The sequence below is a fragment of the Cyphellophora attinorum genome (assembly GCF_001299255.1).
Source record: "Cyphellophora attinorum strain CBS 131958 chromosome Unknown Contig14, whole genome shotgun sequence".
Classification (NCBI taxonomy): Eukaryota; Fungi; Ascomycota; class Eurotiomycetes; order Chaetothyriales; family Cyphellophoraceae; genus Cyphellophora; species Cyphellophora attinorum.
In genome coordinates this window covers 693,887-710,891 of record NW_017253242.1, presented here as the reverse complement: position 1 = coordinate 710,891, position 17,005 = coordinate 693,887, and the positions used below count along the sequence as shown (strand labels likewise).

The window sequence follows — 17,005 nt, the reverse complement described above, 5'->3', positions numbered from 1 at the left end:
CACTGCTGGACTGAGCGATCAATAAATTATCCGAGAATGGATCTCGCGCCACAAACAAATCAGACATCAACAGAAATGTCTTCGACAACACAGTCGCCACCGGAACTGCCGCCAGAAGCAATCGCTCTGGCGAGCCGCTTCTTCGATGGGGCGCGAACGGGTCAGGAGGACTTGCTTGCTCAGGGTCTAGCACGTGGCATACCGCCGAACATGATGAACGACAGAGGCGACACTCTTGTGAGCACACCATCACGATCAAATGCCTCTACACTCGGTCGATCCCGGCATCATCTTGGGCGAGTCACCTGACCAACATACTAATCATTCTAGTTGATGCTGGCTGCATACCACGGACACGCCTCACTGGTGTCTCTCCTGCTTCGCCACGGAGCAGACCCGAACAGGATTAACGACAGAGGCCAGAGTATTTTAGCGGGAGTCGTGTTCAAGAATGAGGAGCAATGCGTGAAGTTGTTGTTGGAGGCAGGTGCGGACCCAGAAATTGGGACGCCCAGTGCCTTGGATGCCACGAGGGTGAGTGTGTGACGTCTTCTTGCGTTCTTTGTTGTTCGTTACTGCGTCACCGTTATGTTCTTGCTTCCGAGCCCTGGAGGTCTGGGCACGTGTATCTCGATACGTCCTGGCAGGACATCTGGCCCCGGAATCGACCACAAACAATCGACCACGTCTAGACAGATGGCCAGACCTACCGCTTGGGCAACCACTCAGCACGTGTCCCGAGCTGAGGAACGCGGTTCAACGAGACACTCGACTTCGCCCCCGACCTCGGGACCTGAAAGCGACCGAGCTGACCCATGTCTCGTTGGTCGCCTTGCGCCAATTATATCTGGCCCGAGGTTGTCCTCGCTCAGGTTCCCAACACCTGGTACAGATCCAGCAGAGCACATGCGCGAACGTCTGCATCTTCAGGCATTCCCTCGAGATCTAAGAACTGCATGGAGTGACGACATTCCGCAGAATATGCAACATTGGTCCCGCAGCCACAACCGCAGCCTTCTACGCCATCGTCATCATGGAAGAAACCGTTTTGGAAGGATAGAATAACGACGACCACTTGTCTTCGACCTTGCAGCGTAGTCTCCGACATCGCTTTTGTCCTTCATATGTCGGTTTGCAGCGGCACACCATCATGCGATGATACAAGCGTGCTCGCATCACTTTCCGTCTCCATGATTCCAAGCACCACTCCCCGGGCGGCGACATTCCGGCGTTGAACCACTTCGATAGCCATATTCAGGGCACAACACCTGCTCGTCCGCTGTTATCAGTCCTCGGATCCTGGCCACATACCCCAGGCAAACGCACAGCTGACTGTACCCGGCCTGATCGACACGCCCTACCGCTCGCATCCTCCACCCGGATACTTTTCTACTACATGGCGCCCAATCACCACCAATCCTACCTGTCGGTACTGACACGCCACTCACGTGCACCCTTGCAAGAGGACAGCACAGTCCAGCATCGCCCGTTCTCCCCGCCCGACCTCGCTCGTTTCGGCCCCCAATATAAGCATAAGCATGCTTTCGCTTCTTGCCCATCGACCCTTTTCGGAGTGAACTTATCTGTGGATTCCTGTCTCGAGCAAACCGATGTACAGATCTGGAGAAATTATGCTGATCGGTAACTTTTGGCGATGGTGTAGGTCTTCAAGCAGGAGCAGTACGAACGGCTGTTCTTGGCGCAGATTAAGAAATTGAAGGAAGCGAAAGGAGGTGCTGTGAATGGAGATAGCACTGGCCTGGTCAATGGTCATGGCGAAGGTGGTGCTTCGTGAGTAGGGCCTTGTGGGCAAGGAAAGACAGGAGTTGCCGGCACGGGAACGCAAGTATTGATAGGAAGTTGAGACAACAGCTTCGAAGTCACGGAAAGAGATAGAACTTTGGCTGTTATGATATGGTCATTTCTTCGTGATAGTATCGTCATCGTCGCTGTGAAGCGGTATGTAGCAGTCTGGTCGTGCTAATGTAGTCTTTTCATGCCTTGCCTGAATGATCCCGAACTCCTCGCTTGCCATTTTTGAAAGAACAATTTTCCATCTCGCTCAGGACATCACTGATAAGCGTGTGTCGCCGACCTACTCTCTCTTACTCGCCTCACCAGCTTCTCCCGTCTAGCCCACTCGTCCTCCTCGGCTTGTTGATAGCTCTGTCTGTAGTCCGCTTCGACCTCCTCGGTGGCTTCAACGTAAGCCTCATCCCGAACCGGCACCGGCCGTGGAAAGCATGCCGAGCACCAGTCATACTTCCTTGCCTGCATGATATGCATCTGGTGGCACCACTCGGCCACAGGCCCCGAAGGCTCGATCTCAAAGGATGAGCGTGATGAAGCCACGCTGACCGGGTTGGAATTTGTGCCTGCGCCGTTATTGGAGCTCAATACGTGTTGAGACCGGTAGGAAGACGAGGCAGAGGATTGGCTGTTGGATCGGTGGCGGTCCTCGTGAGAGTAGTTCTGTTGGGATGTATAGGATGGTGAACCAGCGAAGTGGACGCGAGGTTGACGGTTGGGCATTGAGAAGTTCTGTTGTTCGGTTCGATGATTGTGATAGTGGTGTGGTTGGTCGAGGGTTTGTTCTGGCTGTTGTGGTGGTGGGACGACCATTTCGACCTTGCCGTGCTCGGCTTGGCTGTGAGGGACGGCTTGCTGTGGTTTTCTGAAGCTGGTGAGCTTGGTGGAGAAGGAGAAAGAGAAGCGGCGTTGATGTTTGAGTGTGGTAGTGCCGAGGGCCATCTTGCTGGTTGTCGACGATACTTGTAGTCGAAACGTTGCCCCAGGATGAGAAGGTTGCACAACTAGTGACAGTCCCCTAGTGGGAAAGGAGAAAGTTGAGGATTATAGATAGCGTGTATACAAAAGGTGTATGCCTGAACAACTCGCAATACCCCTGTTCTTACGGGATGGTGAGCAAAGCAGATTCCGGCCCCGTAATTCGCTAACAGTTGCAGATGACAAGAAAGCCAGTATGCAGATGACGTGGATTCGTAAGTTCTTTGCCTGAGTAGATGGCCGAATCTGTACGAGTTGCGCTTATTCAGTCACGAGCAGAGTCCGAAGTCGCGGATGAGGTGTATTTTGTGTGCCGAAGTATTTTATGCTCAGAGGGATATTGCTGATCCGGGGAAGCCGGAATGGCGGACTCAAGTCAGGTGCTGCGGTTTTATGTCTGCACGGGTCTTTCAATGTTCCGATGGGCAAGAATGGAAGTATGTGAGGATCGTGTGATTTGGGATAGACAATCAAATCAAAATAGGAACTTGCTGAGGTGGCCTCGTGAACGAATGTGTGGAAAGTTGGATGTGGTGAGTATGTGGTGAGAGGGGCCAGGACCAGCAAGATCTGCAGCAACATTCTTATGTAGATGTGTACTCACCTCTTATCATCAACAGCAAGGAAATCAATATTGTGGATAGGAAACCACTAAGCATTCTTTCGATGCAGTAGGGTCTGACTTCTTCATCAAGCACATGCTTGGGCTCTTTGTTGGGCGTCCATTCGATGCGGTACACCGATACTTTGTGGCACGGCCACGTTTTCGCGCGTAGGTAAGCAGTGAAACATCAAGGTCCATGCGCACTAAGCGAGTATCCCGAGTTCTGTCCCACTGCGATGCTTCGCGTGATGGTGCTGCCATATTGGTGATAGTAAACAGTCAGAAAGGGGATTCATGAGGAAAAGTCTGATAGCGTGATGGTAGTGCTGAGGTTGCAAAATGCGAGGCTGAGTTATGCCTTCGAGAAGGTGCAACATCGCCAATGCAGGTCTAAATTTAGGCTAAGCTTTCTCATGCGCGTCCACATGTTTCAAGAACAATCGATATCAGAACTTTGGATCGTTCTTTCCTTGAGCAATGTCAGTCGCCGTCAGTGCATCGCGCTTGACGGCGACGAGGAAGGCCCTTCCGGCAGAACGCGCCTTCTAACTTCATGCTACTCAGAGAGTCGAGTTGAGCATCACGTCTCAAATGCCTCGCGGCATTTTGTCGGCCGTGTTCGGGCGCGACATCATTGATCAACATCTGGAGCATTTAGAAGTCCAGCGACCGCGGCAGATGACGTTGTTTGTCTCTGCAACTTATCTAGCAATGCCGCCACGATCGGTCTTCGATGTCTGGACGTGAAATGAGAAGTGAGTATCCTCGGATCTGACTGATCGAGCAGGAAGACCTTGGGATCAGCCAAAGGCATCTTGACTCGATTCGAGCAACAGCGTCTTGACATATGCGACCTTCCGGCTTTCTGAAGCCTTTCTTCCTATCCCGCGAGATGTTATTTGCCGTTCCCCAGAAGGCAAAACAAGTTCGTCGGACGCTCCCACTCTCTGAAAGCGCCAGCCTTGTGCTTGAGAGCTCAGCCTTATCGGCGGAACAGAACCATAAATTGTCTAGCAGCGACCGATTCAATGACAACCTTCAGGGCGACGGATACACAGCAACAGTGGCTCCAAAGCCGTGGTTCGGATGCTACTAGCTTCTGATTTGATAAATTGAACGCTACGAGCTGAGAATACCATAGCCAAGTCCTCGGAGCCTTCAGGCGAGTGAGCCGACCACAGGTAGGATCATAGACACGCGTCGCACGGCCTCGAGGAGCAATTCATCTCTTCAACGTGCATTCTTGACACCCTCGGCATAAGGGAAAGTACTTACCAAAGCATCCAGCGAGACGAAGCGTCCTTGATCCTTGACTGGCTGCCTGACTCCACGGACATGGTTCTCCATGACCGGACGCGGGGAAGACGCGTGCGGAGAGGCGTTGACATGCATGCTAAGACTCTTCCAGGCTATTGGTATTGTTGAGGGGTCTCAGGATAGTGATTCTTATACACAGAAGTACAGTTCCGTCTGTTGGAGTTCGGGACCGCTGCTGCGCTACTGATACTCTGTACAGAAAGCATTTACAGAACGGCTAACATGGCATCAGGAAAGCAGAATAGCGTAAACGGCGCCAATGGCGTCAACGGCCATGGAGGGAGTGCTCTATGCAGTGTCGAAGAGTTTGTTAAACACAAGTATGACTTTGTGGTCGTTGGTGGAGGCACAGCTGGCCTTTGTGTGGCAGCCCGGTTGACAGAAGATTCCAATGTGACAGTCGGCGTTCTCGAGGCAGGCGAGAATCGGATGGACGACAAAGCAGTCTCTACACCTGGTTTGTATCCGACTATGATCGGAAGACCAGAGTACGACTGGTGCATGACAAGCGTTGAGCAGCCTGAAGCTGGAGGCAAGGTATACTCTATGCCTCGTGGGAAGCTGCTCGGTGGATCATCTGGAATCAACTACCTGATGTGAGTAATCCTTCAATCGTTGAGGCAGCGATGCTGACGCTATGCAGGTACGTTCGCGGCTCAAAGGGCGACTACGATGGCTGGGAGTCCCTCGGGAACAAGGGCTGGGGCTGGAAGGGTCTAGCACCGTATTTCCGCAAGCACCAGACGCTCGACCACGTCGAAAACAAATCAGGAAACCCTCAGTTCATGCCTATCGCTGGAGCCGACGAGTTCCATGGTACTGATGGACCAATACACACATCCTTCAACGACTGGTATAGCCCATACGAGGAGGACTTCTGCAAAGCTTGCTACGAGGTGTCTAATTCAGAGAACACATTGCACGATGCTTGGTCTGGTGATCACATGGGCTTCTACTCGTCGCTTGGAGCCGTGAACCGAACGGACGACCCTGGCAAGCGGTCGTACGCGGCTACTGGCTATCTTCGACCGAACTTGAAGCGACCAAACCTGAAGGTCTTAACAGGTGCCCAGGCCACCAAAGTTCTCGGCGTCGAAAACGGTACGGCGAATGGCGTCGAATTTGTCCGCGATGGGCAGAAGCACACCGTCAGTGCCTCCAAAGAGGTCATCCTCAGCGCCGGCGTCATTCAGACTCCTCAGCTACTCGAGCTTAGTGGCATCGGTGATCCGGAAGTGCTTCGTGCTGCAGGCATCGAATGCCTAGTCAAGAATACTGGCGTCGGGGAGAACTTCCAGGATCACGTCCTCGGTGGCATTCTGTACGACCTGAAGCCTGGCGTTCCCTCACTGGACGCTCTCCACGGAGCAGAATATGCCAAAGCCAGCCAAGAGCTGTACGATAAGACCAATCAAGGTCCCTTCGGATCACCTGGCATGGGCATGGGCTTCGTCTCGTACGCCTCGTTGGTTAGCGACGAAGAACTCCAGGATACGATCAAAGAAATCAAAGCCACATCTCTCGCCAAAACCGATTTTGCGAAGAAGCAAGAGAAGGTCATCCTCGACCAGCTGACATCAAAGACCTTCGCGAATTTGCAGACCTTCTGTATCATGTGTCGATTGGACGTGGGCAAAGGCTCTGACCAAACACAGTTCTTCAGCGCGCCTCCAGAGGGCACTGAGCAGGTGTCACTGCTCATGTGTCTCGAGCACCCACTGTCTCGTGGCTCAGTGCATATCACAAGCTCCGATCCTCTGGCAGCACCACGTATCGACCCGGGCTACTTCAGACATCCTGCTGATGCGAAGATCTTGGCGAAAGGCATGCAGTGGATGGAGCGCGTGGCCAAGCACCCGTTACTGGCCAAGCAGATGGGCAAGCGAGAGCTGCCTGGTGATGGCTACAGTCTCGATAGTGACGAAGATGCTATCAAGTATGTCAAGAACCATATCTCGACACAGTACCATTTGATCGGTACTGCTGCAATGGGCGAAGTCGTCGATGACAGTCTATTAGTCAAGGGTGTCAAAGGCTTGAGAGTCATCGATGCATCAACCTTCCCTGGTCACGTCAGTGGGAACATCATGAGCAGCACGTATGCTGTGGCTGAGAAGGGTGCTGATTTAGTGAAACGCGACCATGGCATTGAGGTTGGCAGAACCATGTGAGCGCGGTATTGCAATGAATGAGGCAGGATTCGACCTCTATTTAACAGTGGAAGATTCGGGAATTGCGCTTTCCTCGTAGTCGACTGGCTGCCACCTGGGTATGTCGATATGCCTAGGAGGACTCTGATGTGTTCGCTCCTGCTTTCTAGATCTTTGCTCTTGCCTCATCGGATCTCGCTCCTGCCAGTACAAGGCCCAGCCGCGCCGTCACATCGATCGAGCCCCACTAGTAATTCTAGTTGTGCCGCAATCCATGGATTTTCATAATTACTCGGTTCATTGTACCTACGAACACTTGCCACGGAACGCAGGAGTGAGCTCGATCACGATCGTGGCATTGCTTGGTATGGACTCCATTTCTCACAAAGCCGTTGGGCGAAGTGTGGAAATGTTTCAGGAGGCAGTGCGTGGAGGTGGAGCCTTTACCCGTGGCATCCACGAATGTGATGTCACCACTACCTCCAACACCATGAACACCACACCTCTCTGCTCAGCAGCAGACGAAAAATCTGCACGGCTCTCCATGCCCAAAAGTGCAGCTTGCAGCCACACAGATCCGAGACAACAGCTATTCGTGTACCTACCCTTGCCTGTAGGCAGTAACCTTGATGCGCGCGCATTCCTCCCGATAGGTCGATCAGCTGCATCAAGATGACGCTTACGCAGGGCCACGACCAACGGCAAGAGCAAGATTTTTTCTTGTCTCAACGGCCCGATGGTGGCGAAGCTGGGGCAGAACGATCTTCAGGTGAGCTTTTCGCAGTTCTCATAATGAGTCGCAGGTAGGTGTGTGATCACTGCTCGTCCTCTTCATCATTTGTATTACCATCACTGTCGCTCAAACACCTACATTCGCTGCGAAAACATCAGCAACTATGCGCACATCAGTTCTCGCCGGCCTTGCCGCCGCCCTTCCTTCCACATTCGCCTACCACGGCTTCAACTACGGCGCGACCAACCTCGATGGCTCCGTCCGCGTACAGTCCGACTATGAGGCGCAATTCAACGCCGCAAAGAGCCTTGCCGGCACCAACGGGCAATTCACATCCGCTCGCTTGTATACCTCAGTGCAAGGCACAACCGGCGGGCCCAACTCGGCCTTCGCTGCTGCAGTGAACACGCAGACATCGCTACTGCTGGGCATCTGGATCAGCGGGAACCCCAATATCCAGACCGAGATTGATGCTATCCTGTCCGCGGCCTCATCACAGGGCAGCGCATTCACAGATCTCGTCGCGGGCATTTCCGTTGGAAGCGAGGATGCCTACCGTGTGACGGATCTAGGCATTGCCTCAGGCGCTGGCCCAGGTGTCGACCCGCAGGGCATCGCAAACTACATCAGCCAAGTCCGCTCTGGTCTTTCCGGCAACAGTGCGCTGGCGGGTAAGCCCATCGGCCACGTCGACACATACAACACATACGCCAACTCCTCAAATTGGATGGCACCCGTCGTGGAAGCATCCGACTTCATCGGCATGAACGCATTCCCATATTTCGAGAGCACAAAAGCCAACGGCATCGAGAATGCTAACTCGACGTACTACGCCGATCTCGCGGCCACCGAGGCCAACGCACAAGGAAAGCCCATCTGGGTCACGGAGACAGGCTGGCCGAGCAGTGGACCAGTGAGTGGTGCGGCGACGGCGAGTGTGGCTAATGCAGAGGAGTACTATGCGCAAGTGGGCTGTTCGTTGTTGAGCAGTGGGCGGAATGTCTGGTGGTATACGCTGCAGGACTCGACGGCGGATGCGAGCGTGCCGAGTTTTGGGGTTGTGAGTGACTTGTCGTTTACGCCGAAGTATGACCTGAGCTGTTAAGCGAAGAACATTAGACATTAGTCGTGATCTTGGACATGTGTGTACAACTGGCGGAAGGAACAGTTCTGGATAGCTTTTAATGACATAGTAATGCCACGCTTCACTTTGAGTTTCAGTCTGATCCTTTTCAGCCACAGAAGCATACTGTCAGGATGATTCTGCTAACGCTGTTTCTTGCTAGCAATCGTCCAGCTGGGCCACATACCGCCTGCGATATTTTGCTGGATTGGCCCGTCGTGTGTTGGTCATCATGTGTAAAGTGGGAAATGCTTTCGGCGCATCCTCAGCAAACAGCCAGTTGCGCGGTCATATTGTCAACGAACGGGCCCACAAAGACGTGCTCCTTGGTTGCATGGCCCATGTGGGGAGAAGTCTAACGCCCGAAGGAGTCATGGTCTTGACGACGAGGACCGAGAGGGTAGCGAGGAGGTATATAGATCCCTATCGCTTCCGTTCAAGGTGTGGTCGAAAAACAAGGTCGATATCCATAACCTGCCAATCTGCCACGGAATATAAGAACCACGTCCGCTTCAAGACTACCAACCAAGCCTGTCTCCAATACAATAGAGCCTGTGAGACTGTCAGCGCAGCACACCGGTTGCACTTCACTGCCGAAAATGGGTTCCGATCGAAAGTCGTCGCAGTCGAGAACCGATAAGTATGGATCCGGAAGAGGTCGCTCCCATGGCGGTAGTAGTCTTCCGACTTACAGCGAAGACGGAAGAAGTAGAAGTAGAGGGCGTGATCATGGCAGTGGCCATCGCAGCAATGGCTTGAGCAGATCCGCCCACGCACCATCAGCGCATAAGATCAAACACGGCAAAGGTGTCCTTGTGGAGAAGGACCCATCAGCGGCCGGCGCTCAACGTGACGCTCGATATGCAGAGGAGTCTGGCTATACCAAGACCAAAGAGCAGCTGTTCAAGACCACTCCTTGCACGGGCGCAATGTATATCATCCTGACGTTGTTGAGTCTCGAGACGGCCGGAGTCATCTTCCTAGCTGTGTGAGTTGTCCCTTGGCCATTATGGCGGCAATGTTGGTAAGACTGTCCATGCTGACCAAAGTGCAGGAAATTCACAGCCGCGCATAGCAAAATTCCCAATAGAAAGAACATCAGCAACCTAGGCGACGCGATGAACCTCATCGGCGACAATACCGAAGCGGGCGCGTGGATGGTCGGCTTGACGATGTACCTGATGGCGTGGTGTTTTCATGCGGTGTATCTCGTCGTGGTTGTTGGGTATAACATGATGATTAATAATAAGGGAGTTTTCGGCTTTATGAAGCGCATGGAGGAGAAGAACAGGAAGGAACGGATCGAGTACGGCGAGAAGAAAGTGAGGGAGGCAGAAAAGATCATCGCGGAGTTTGGTGATTCTGGCAGGCGCGGTGGTCTGTCATGAAGCTGCGCTGCTGCGATTCGTCACGAAGCTTGAACCTGATTCTGTAGTGATGGTTCTGGGTCACGAAGCAGTATCTTTTATCATACCTTGGCCATGGGTCGTGTCAATCAATCTCATGTATCATTAAGCGACTGTCGGAGGTCAGTTCTCTGCTTGTCAACCGGTCTCTACCACCGCGCTATGCGAGGATTGAGCGTAACGCACGAAAGTCGTGACCTGGTGGGTAGTTCTCATGAGAGGAATATAAATGCCACAGGGGCTCTGATGGCTGATCTGTATTCTGGTCATCAACCGCCCTGAACTTGAACATCTCTGAAGCTTAGTCTGCTGCTACGGAGATGCTGTCGTTCGCACGAGCAGTGAGCGATCGAAATTGCACATCAATGCAGGCAGTTGAAGAGAAAGCAAGAGCGATGTTGATGAAGCGGAAGGAGTCCCCGCATCCGAGGCCGAAGCGGTCGCGCCTGACTGGTGGGGTGATGTCACTTCCCGTTTAGGTTAGAGCCAAACAAACAATCGACCTCGTTGTTCGTGCCTTCTCCAAAGGAGATCTGGTTCCGATCTGTGCGTAGTTCCTTCCACCGACAACACTAACAGCATTCAGTCTAGCAACATGGCTCCTACAAGTCCTGTCAAGCGCGTTACTCGTGCGCGCGCGGCAGCGAAGTCCAGCACTACCGAGCCGGCCTCGAAGAAAGTCGGCACCACCAAGGTCACCAAGGCCTCTGCGACCGAAGCGACAGCGAGCAGCACGCGTAAAGCCAAAGCCGCGCAAGAGAGTGAAGATGAGCTAGCAGCTCCTGTGGAAGCACCGACAAAGAAGACCACGAGAACAACCAAAGCCACACCCATCACTACTGCTGCGCCAAGACGACGAATCAAGGTGACACCGCTCGATGCTCCGGCTGAGCCAGTGTCTGTACCAGAGCCTGAGCCAGAGAAGCCCAAGAAGAAGTCAACGACGCGATCCAAGAAGGCCGAAGAGGACGTCATTCCAACAGTCGAGGCTACTGCGCCTGCAAAGCCACGCGCGCGATCTACCAAAACCACCACAGCAACCACCAAGAAGACAGAGCCAGCAGGGGCACTTGCCACTAAGACGCGTGGTAGGCCCAAGAAAGATGTCGCCACGGAAGAGAACACACCAGCAGCAACAGAGCTACCTCGTGCGACCCGCCAAACCAGAGCTCGATCTGCTTCAGTCGCGTCTCAACAGCAGCACAGCGACATGATCGAAGTATCTGCAGTATCCAGGGCAGGCGGTCGTAAGAAGGTCACCTTCCAGGATTTACCAGAAGACGACAAGGAGAATGAAATCGTGCCAGCGAAGAAGTCGACCACGAAGAAGAGCACACCCGCCACAGGCATGCGCGCAAAGCCTGTCCGCAAACCGACAACCGCCACCACGAAGAAGACAACGGCGACTAGAAGTCGTGCTGCAAAGCCCTCAGAGCGCGTATTGACACCAAAGAAGGTCACTCAGATCCCTGTGCCCTCTCTGGAGGAGTCGGAGGATGAACTCAACGGTCAGAAGAGCCCTGTCCGTGACCTCACTCTCTCACCCAAGCGGAATCCTAATGTCGCAAGCCTGCTATCTCCTGCGAAGAAGCTGGACTTCAGTCAGTCTTTGTTGACAAACTCGCCACTGAAGATTGCCAAAGGTGCCAGCCTATTGAGTCCTGCTCGGCGGCCGACATCTCCTGCCAAAGCCGATACCGAGGATGCTGCTTTCTTCAACTCAGCCGTAAACAGCCCAGCGCGGCTACTGCAGTCACCCAAGCGCGGCATCCTTGACTCGTCCATCTTCCCGGCATCTGCCATCAAGGCCCAGCGATCACCACTGAAGGAGTCGTTGCTTCAGTCACCAGCTCGCCGTCTATTCTCTCCAGCAAAGTCGAAGACGCCTTTGAGCGTCCACCGAGATGTTCAGAACGACGACACTTTGGAAGTCGAAGAGGTTGCTGTGTCATCCCGGTTCCGTGCGTCTATGTCTCCTCAGCGTCAACGTGTCTATAAGATGAGTAACGAGGAGCTCGCCGATGAACTCGCCATGAGCAACGAGTTCGATCAATCAATTCTTAAGTTGACCAGTCCAAGGAAAAGCCCGGTCAAGGCAGCAAAGCCCCTCGCAGCTGTTCTTGACGAAGAACCGCCAATGCAGATCATTCAGAACGATGCTGAAGAGACTGCCAAGGCTGTCGAAGAGCTTGCAGCTCCTGAAGAGATGACTGTAGAAGTCAGCGAAGACGTCGAGGAGACCGTTGAGCCAGCTCACATGAGTCTTACTGCGACTGACGAGTCCGGGGAGGAAGACGGGACTACTGAGCAGCGTCCACGCATGCAAGCCCCACGTCTTTCGCAGATACTCTTCCGTACTGCTCGTCTGAGCGACGACGATGAGTCTTCAGAGGATGAACTGGCTGCTGATCAGACTCCTGATCGTGCTCCAAGACTGTTTCGGTCAAGTCTCACTGGCGCCACCAACACAACATCACGCCTCTCACAAGTTCAGAACAACGACTATACGCCCTTGGCTGCTCAGATGAGCGGATGGCTTGCTGCAAGTCCACACAAGACTCCAGCAAAGTCAGCAAAGAAGCAAGCAAACGAGACTGGTTTGTTCTCACCTCTTGCTTCTGAGCATGTTGCAGGGGAGATTCAGATCAGTCGCAATAACACTCCTCAGCAGCATCGGCCATCACCCGCCTTCAAGTCATCCATCAATTCTCGTCCGAGCTTGAGCGGAAACCTGGAGAGTCCAGAGAGATCAACATTCTTCTCCGAGCAAATGGCTTCCGTCAATGAAGGAGCAGCCGAAGAGCACGTTGACGAGATGGATATCTTCGTTGACGAGCAACAAATGCCTGTGACCGAACGCGAAGTTGTTGCAGAGAATGAAGTCCTTCGCGCGGAACTCGACAATGAAGCTGATTTGGTCATGACCTCAGCTGATGAAGAAGAAGAGGACACCGTGATTATCAGAGCCCCGGAAGAGCTGACCACTGATTTGGTGAATACTGTCAATGGTTCCGACACCGCTATGCTTGACTTTCAGGAGCTGGCACATGAGGCTGACGTTGATGCTGAGCAGGACAATGCTCTAGCAAGCTCGGGCTCGGTCTATGGCGATGAGAACGCGCCGCCGAAGGAGACTTTGGACTTCGGCCTTCTGGAGCAGGCCACGAATGCCCGAGATGAGACTATGAACCTCGACGTGGTAGAGCAGGAAGTTGCGACCAGTGTCGATCAGACACTGAACTTCGAAGTCCTGGAACAACAAGTCGATTGCGAAAGTATGGCTAAGCCTACGTCGACGCTGTCTGATACTGTGATGGATGAGCATACACTCAACTTCCAGGTCTTGGAACAGAACGCCTTGACACAAACCCCGCGAGCAGTACAAGCAGCGCCCAGATTCACCGCGGCCGATGAGCCAACTTGGCACTTCGACATGCTTGAGCAGACCCACACTCAGGCTTCTGCCGTCACCAGCCAGATGCTTGCTGACGAGCAGACGCTCGATTTGGACGTCCTGGAGCAACAAGCACTCCAACAAACGCCCACGATCCTACCTCACAACGCTGCACTGTCTCCAGAATGCTCTCCAGAACCGACCGCTTCTCCTTCCAGGTTTCTTCAGACCGAAGCTGACACGGTCACACCTCGCCCTGCCGTCGTTGGGCCACGTGTAGTCAACACAGTCGTCTCCAAAGTTCCGCTTAAGCCAGAAGCAGGAATCTCGCCTATCAAGATCGTCAAGAAGCGTAGCCGGTCCATGTCTATGAGTCGACAACAGTCGCCGCCCAAGAGACCGCAGCTTACGCCGCTGGGCAAATTGGCTGCACGCAGTACTTCCGACCCAGTGCTATCTCCCACTCGCTCTCTCGCTGCTCCATCTCCAGCACCCTCCACCCCAGGACAGATGAGCTTTGCTGTGGACGACTTTGGTGACAGTACGCTGGATGGCATTGAGATGCCTGATGAGGACATGACTATCGACTTCTCAATTCAGCCAATGGGACCACCAGCCAGCACGAAGTCTGCGAAGAACATCAGATCGGCTGCACCAACACCTGTCCGAGCTCCTCTGCAGACAGTCAACAAGGGAGTGTTGCACGGAGCTGTCGTTCACGTTGAGGTGTTCACGAGCGAAGGTGTAGATACCAGTCACGTGTATGTCGAGCTGCTGACCAGTCTTGGTGCTCGTTGCGTCAAGGACTGGAGATGGAATCCTCGTGCTAGCGTTCACGGTGGTGATGATCTGTCGGCTGCTGGTAAGCCAGGCATCACTCATGTGGTGTACAAGGATGGTGGTAAGCGAACACTTGAGAAGGTTCGGGAGGCGAAGGGAGAAGTCCTGTGCGTTGGTTGTGCTTGGGTGCTTGAGTAAGTCTTGATCTTCCTAAGTCCTTGATTTGATACTGACCGTACCTCAGCTGCGAGCGGAACCAGGAATGGGTGGACGAATCGAACTATATTGTCAGCACCGACATCTTTCCTCGTGGTGGCTCACGTCGGAGAAAGTCTATGCAGCCGCAGGCACTCGTCAACGACAACGGCAACATCTCAACTGCACGGTCCAACACCGGCCGTCGATCAGTGTCCGCCGAATTCATGACCAACCAGATGCGCGATGAACTCGTCAACACTCCTGCCCGTATCTACCAGCCGCCGTCCACCGACATGCATAACGACAGCCTCTTCGGCGACAGCGATATCTCCTCAACATACAACTCACCCACCACGACGATGAATGTTCATCATGTCGCAACACCGACGGAGCTGATCGGCTGGGATCCAGCAACGAGCAAGACGCCTGCCAAGGCCGCCGGCGATGATGGCATGGACACGCCGTATCTGATGAAGCAGGGTGGGATGGTGATGAATGACATGGCCAGAGATGGAGGTGTGATGAGCGCGCCACCCAAGCAGATCGGTAAAGGCCTGTTCGATCGCGATTCAGGAAAGGATGCTGGTGAAGATAAGAAGATGAAGCTGAAGCTGCAGGAAGCAAGGCGGCGGACTCTGGGGTTCAAACCTGTCATCGGCAGTCCTCTTGGGAAGTTCTAATGGGTCCTGGAGATGACCTCATGATGTGTCGGCGTTGATGGCGTATGTAGCTTGAATGCGGTCAATGTGCTTTCCGGACATAGATGCACAGTGGATTGACCTGCTAGGACATCCGAGTGCAATGACTCTTCCACCGATCTCTGGACGTGCCCGTGCGCTTGTGATCAGCCGATGTTTTGCTGGTGTGACCCCACTTCGTTCACCCTGTTGCCCTTTTGCCTTCAAGAGTGCCTTGAATGTTTCCCCATTGGCATTGAAGTCGGTATTCAGATTGTCACTTCCAATTCAATCAAGTGAAGTCGTCTTCTTTGCCTTGTATAGCCGAAACGATACAATACGCCTGCAATCGTTGCCGTAGTCTTTGTCTACTCAAGTCGCTTGCGCCCTCGCAACTTTGTCTTCTCATAGAACATCGAACTTGGTTCATCGGCCAACTCGTTCGCGCTATTGCTCCTACTAGCCGAGAAATCAGAACCGCCTGAGCACTTCAATCATGTCATGCGCCGCCGAGTTCCGCAATGGCAGTAGTGGCTCAGCCACCAAGTCTTCCCGTAAGTTCCGAAGTTGATGATGGTAAAGCGCTGACATCCATTCTTCGACCCAGCCGAATCACTCAAGGCACTCGTCGTCGAAATCCGCGACCACCCTAGCACGGAGTACTTCTCTGTCACTCCCAGTGCCGGCGTTGCCCCAAATGTCAGTGTACGCGACCCGCTCTTCTCTGGTAGATCTGACAGGCCCAGGGCAAGAGATTCCTCAAGACGACCTTGAACATCACCATGAAACAGGATGATCCGAACGAGGAGGGCCAAGAGGCTTTGCTGAAGCTGAGCGTCCGTCTTAACGACCGTCTACAAAAGGTAAGACATGTGCAGTGGGTTGCTGAATATGGCGAGGCTAACGGTTCGCAGCTGTCTCCGGAAGAACATGCTTGGATCATGGAAGTGTTCGAGCAAAGCGTCGAGAGTCTTGCGGCAGGCACCATGGTCGAGGATAGTTTTCAGAAGGGCACAGAAAACGTCGATGGGAGTCTCCCAGACTCGAATTCCTAAACCCGCTCTCCTCGGTTGACTCCGTGCAGGTGGTCTTTTGTCCCGAGACTACTACTTGCGGCCAATAGCAGTGGGGCTGGTCGGATCAGCTATTTTGTTGGCGAGGAGGGGCAATCGAACGCTTCAAGTCGCCAGAGGTCGAGGCCGGTTCGAAAGGCGCGGTGGTCTCGGTGGTCGACAAAGGCCACGGAACATATTCTTGCGTACAGAGACTCGTCGTAGATAGTTCACACCAGAAGTCTGCGTGCACAAACTACTTTGTCGCTTCAGATCTTCGTCGTCGCTCTGCGTCTAAGTGTATTACTTACAATAAAGCCGACATATTGGCTGCATGATGGCAGCAGAGTCCATGGACATCCGCATGTGTGATTCGAAACCACGACTGACCAGTGATCGCCTCTTGGTCCACCTATCGCATATTAGACATCATCTCTATCTAGCCGCGTTTGATGCGCTGACTTCTTGAGACGCGGATACCGTTATGACATGTGCAACAACAGAGAGTATCTCCAGTCGCTTCTCTTGCGCGTCTCTGTGAAGGTCGTGTACTGCCATCGGGCTGGTTTGAGCCGGCGGTAGCTACTGCTGCGCTACATCCTGAACCTCAGCTCGGCGGTCTCATGGCTCTTTAGAGACCCGCACGATGACCTGCCTGCTATGACCGACCTACTGTATCTGGCGTCCCTACCCTGAACGACGAGTGGGGTCTTCCGACCGCAATCTTCGACACCTTGTTGGCAAGATGGACTTTACTGGTCACAGAAGCATGAGTCGCGGCCAT

The 17,005-nt window shown here is 53.6% G+C and overlaps 7 protein-coding genes across 7 annotated transcripts; 6 read left to right on the top strand and 1 right to left on the bottom strand.

Annotated features, from left to right (window-relative positions):
* Positions 1-75: 75 nt before the first annotated feature.
* Positions 76-1,795, top strand: AB675_3527 (putative ankyrin repeat protein; the record flags this gene model as incomplete). The annotated part of the gene is made up of 3 exons (XM_018143585.1): positions 76-237; positions 331-534; positions 1,664-1,795. The coding sequence occupies 3 exons, from the start codon at positions 76-78 to the stop codon at positions 1,793-1,795; spliced, it is 498 nt and encodes a 165-aa protein (XP_017999622.1).
* Positions 1,796-2,070: 275 nt separating this feature from the next.
* AB675_3526 (uncharacterized protein) lies at positions 2,071-2,751 on the bottom strand (the record flags this gene model as incomplete). The annotated part of the gene is made up of 1 exon (XM_018143584.1): positions 2,071-2,751. One exon carries the CDS (start codon positions 2,749-2,751, stop codon positions 2,071-2,073), a length of 681 nt encoding a protein of 226 aa, XP_017999495.1.
* Positions 2,752-4,930: 2,179 nt separating this feature from the next.
* Positions 4,931-6,879, top strand: AB675_3525 (Oxygen-dependent choline dehydrogenase 1; the record flags this gene model as incomplete). The annotated part of the gene is made up of 2 exons (XM_018143583.1): positions 4,931-5,304; positions 5,352-6,879. The coding sequence occupies 2 exons, from the start codon at positions 4,931-4,933 to the stop codon at positions 6,877-6,879; spliced, it is 1,902 nt and encodes a 633-aa protein (XP_017999662.1).
* An 875-nt stretch (positions 6,880-7,754) lies between these two features.
* AB675_3524 (putative glucan endo-1,3-beta-glucosidase eglC) lies at positions 7,755-8,696 on the top strand (the record flags this gene model as incomplete). Its single annotated transcript, XM_018143582.1, has 1 exon — positions 7,755-8,696. One exon carries the CDS (start codon positions 7,755-7,757, stop codon positions 8,694-8,696), a length of 942 nt encoding a protein of 313 aa, XP_017999708.1.
* A 617-nt stretch (positions 8,697-9,313) lies between these two features.
* On the top strand, positions 9,314-10,102 carry AB675_3523 (uncharacterized protein; the record flags this gene model as incomplete). The annotated part of the gene is made up of 2 exons (XM_018143581.1): positions 9,314-9,702; positions 9,769-10,102. 2 exons carry the CDS (start codon positions 9,314-9,316, stop codon positions 10,100-10,102), a joined length of 723 nt encoding a protein of 240 aa, XP_017999788.1.
* Positions 10,103-10,715: 613 nt separating this feature from the next.
* AB675_3522 (uncharacterized protein) lies at positions 10,716-15,172 on the top strand (the record flags this gene model as incomplete). The annotated part of the gene is made up of 2 exons (XM_018143580.1): positions 10,716-14,488; positions 14,539-15,172. 2 exons carry the CDS (start codon positions 10,716-10,718, stop codon positions 15,170-15,172), a joined length of 4,407 nt encoding a protein of 1,468 aa, XP_017999659.1.
* Positions 15,173-15,665: 493 nt separating this feature from the next.
* AB675_3521 (uncharacterized protein) lies at positions 15,666-16,224 on the top strand (the record flags this gene model as incomplete). The annotated part of the gene is made up of 4 exons (XM_018143579.1): positions 15,666-15,723; positions 15,777-15,868; positions 15,916-16,032; positions 16,084-16,224. The coding sequence occupies 4 exons, from the start codon at positions 15,666-15,668 to the stop codon at positions 16,222-16,224; spliced, it is 408 nt and encodes a 135-aa protein (XP_017999538.1).
* Between the last annotated feature and the right edge of the window lie 781 nt (positions 16,225-17,005).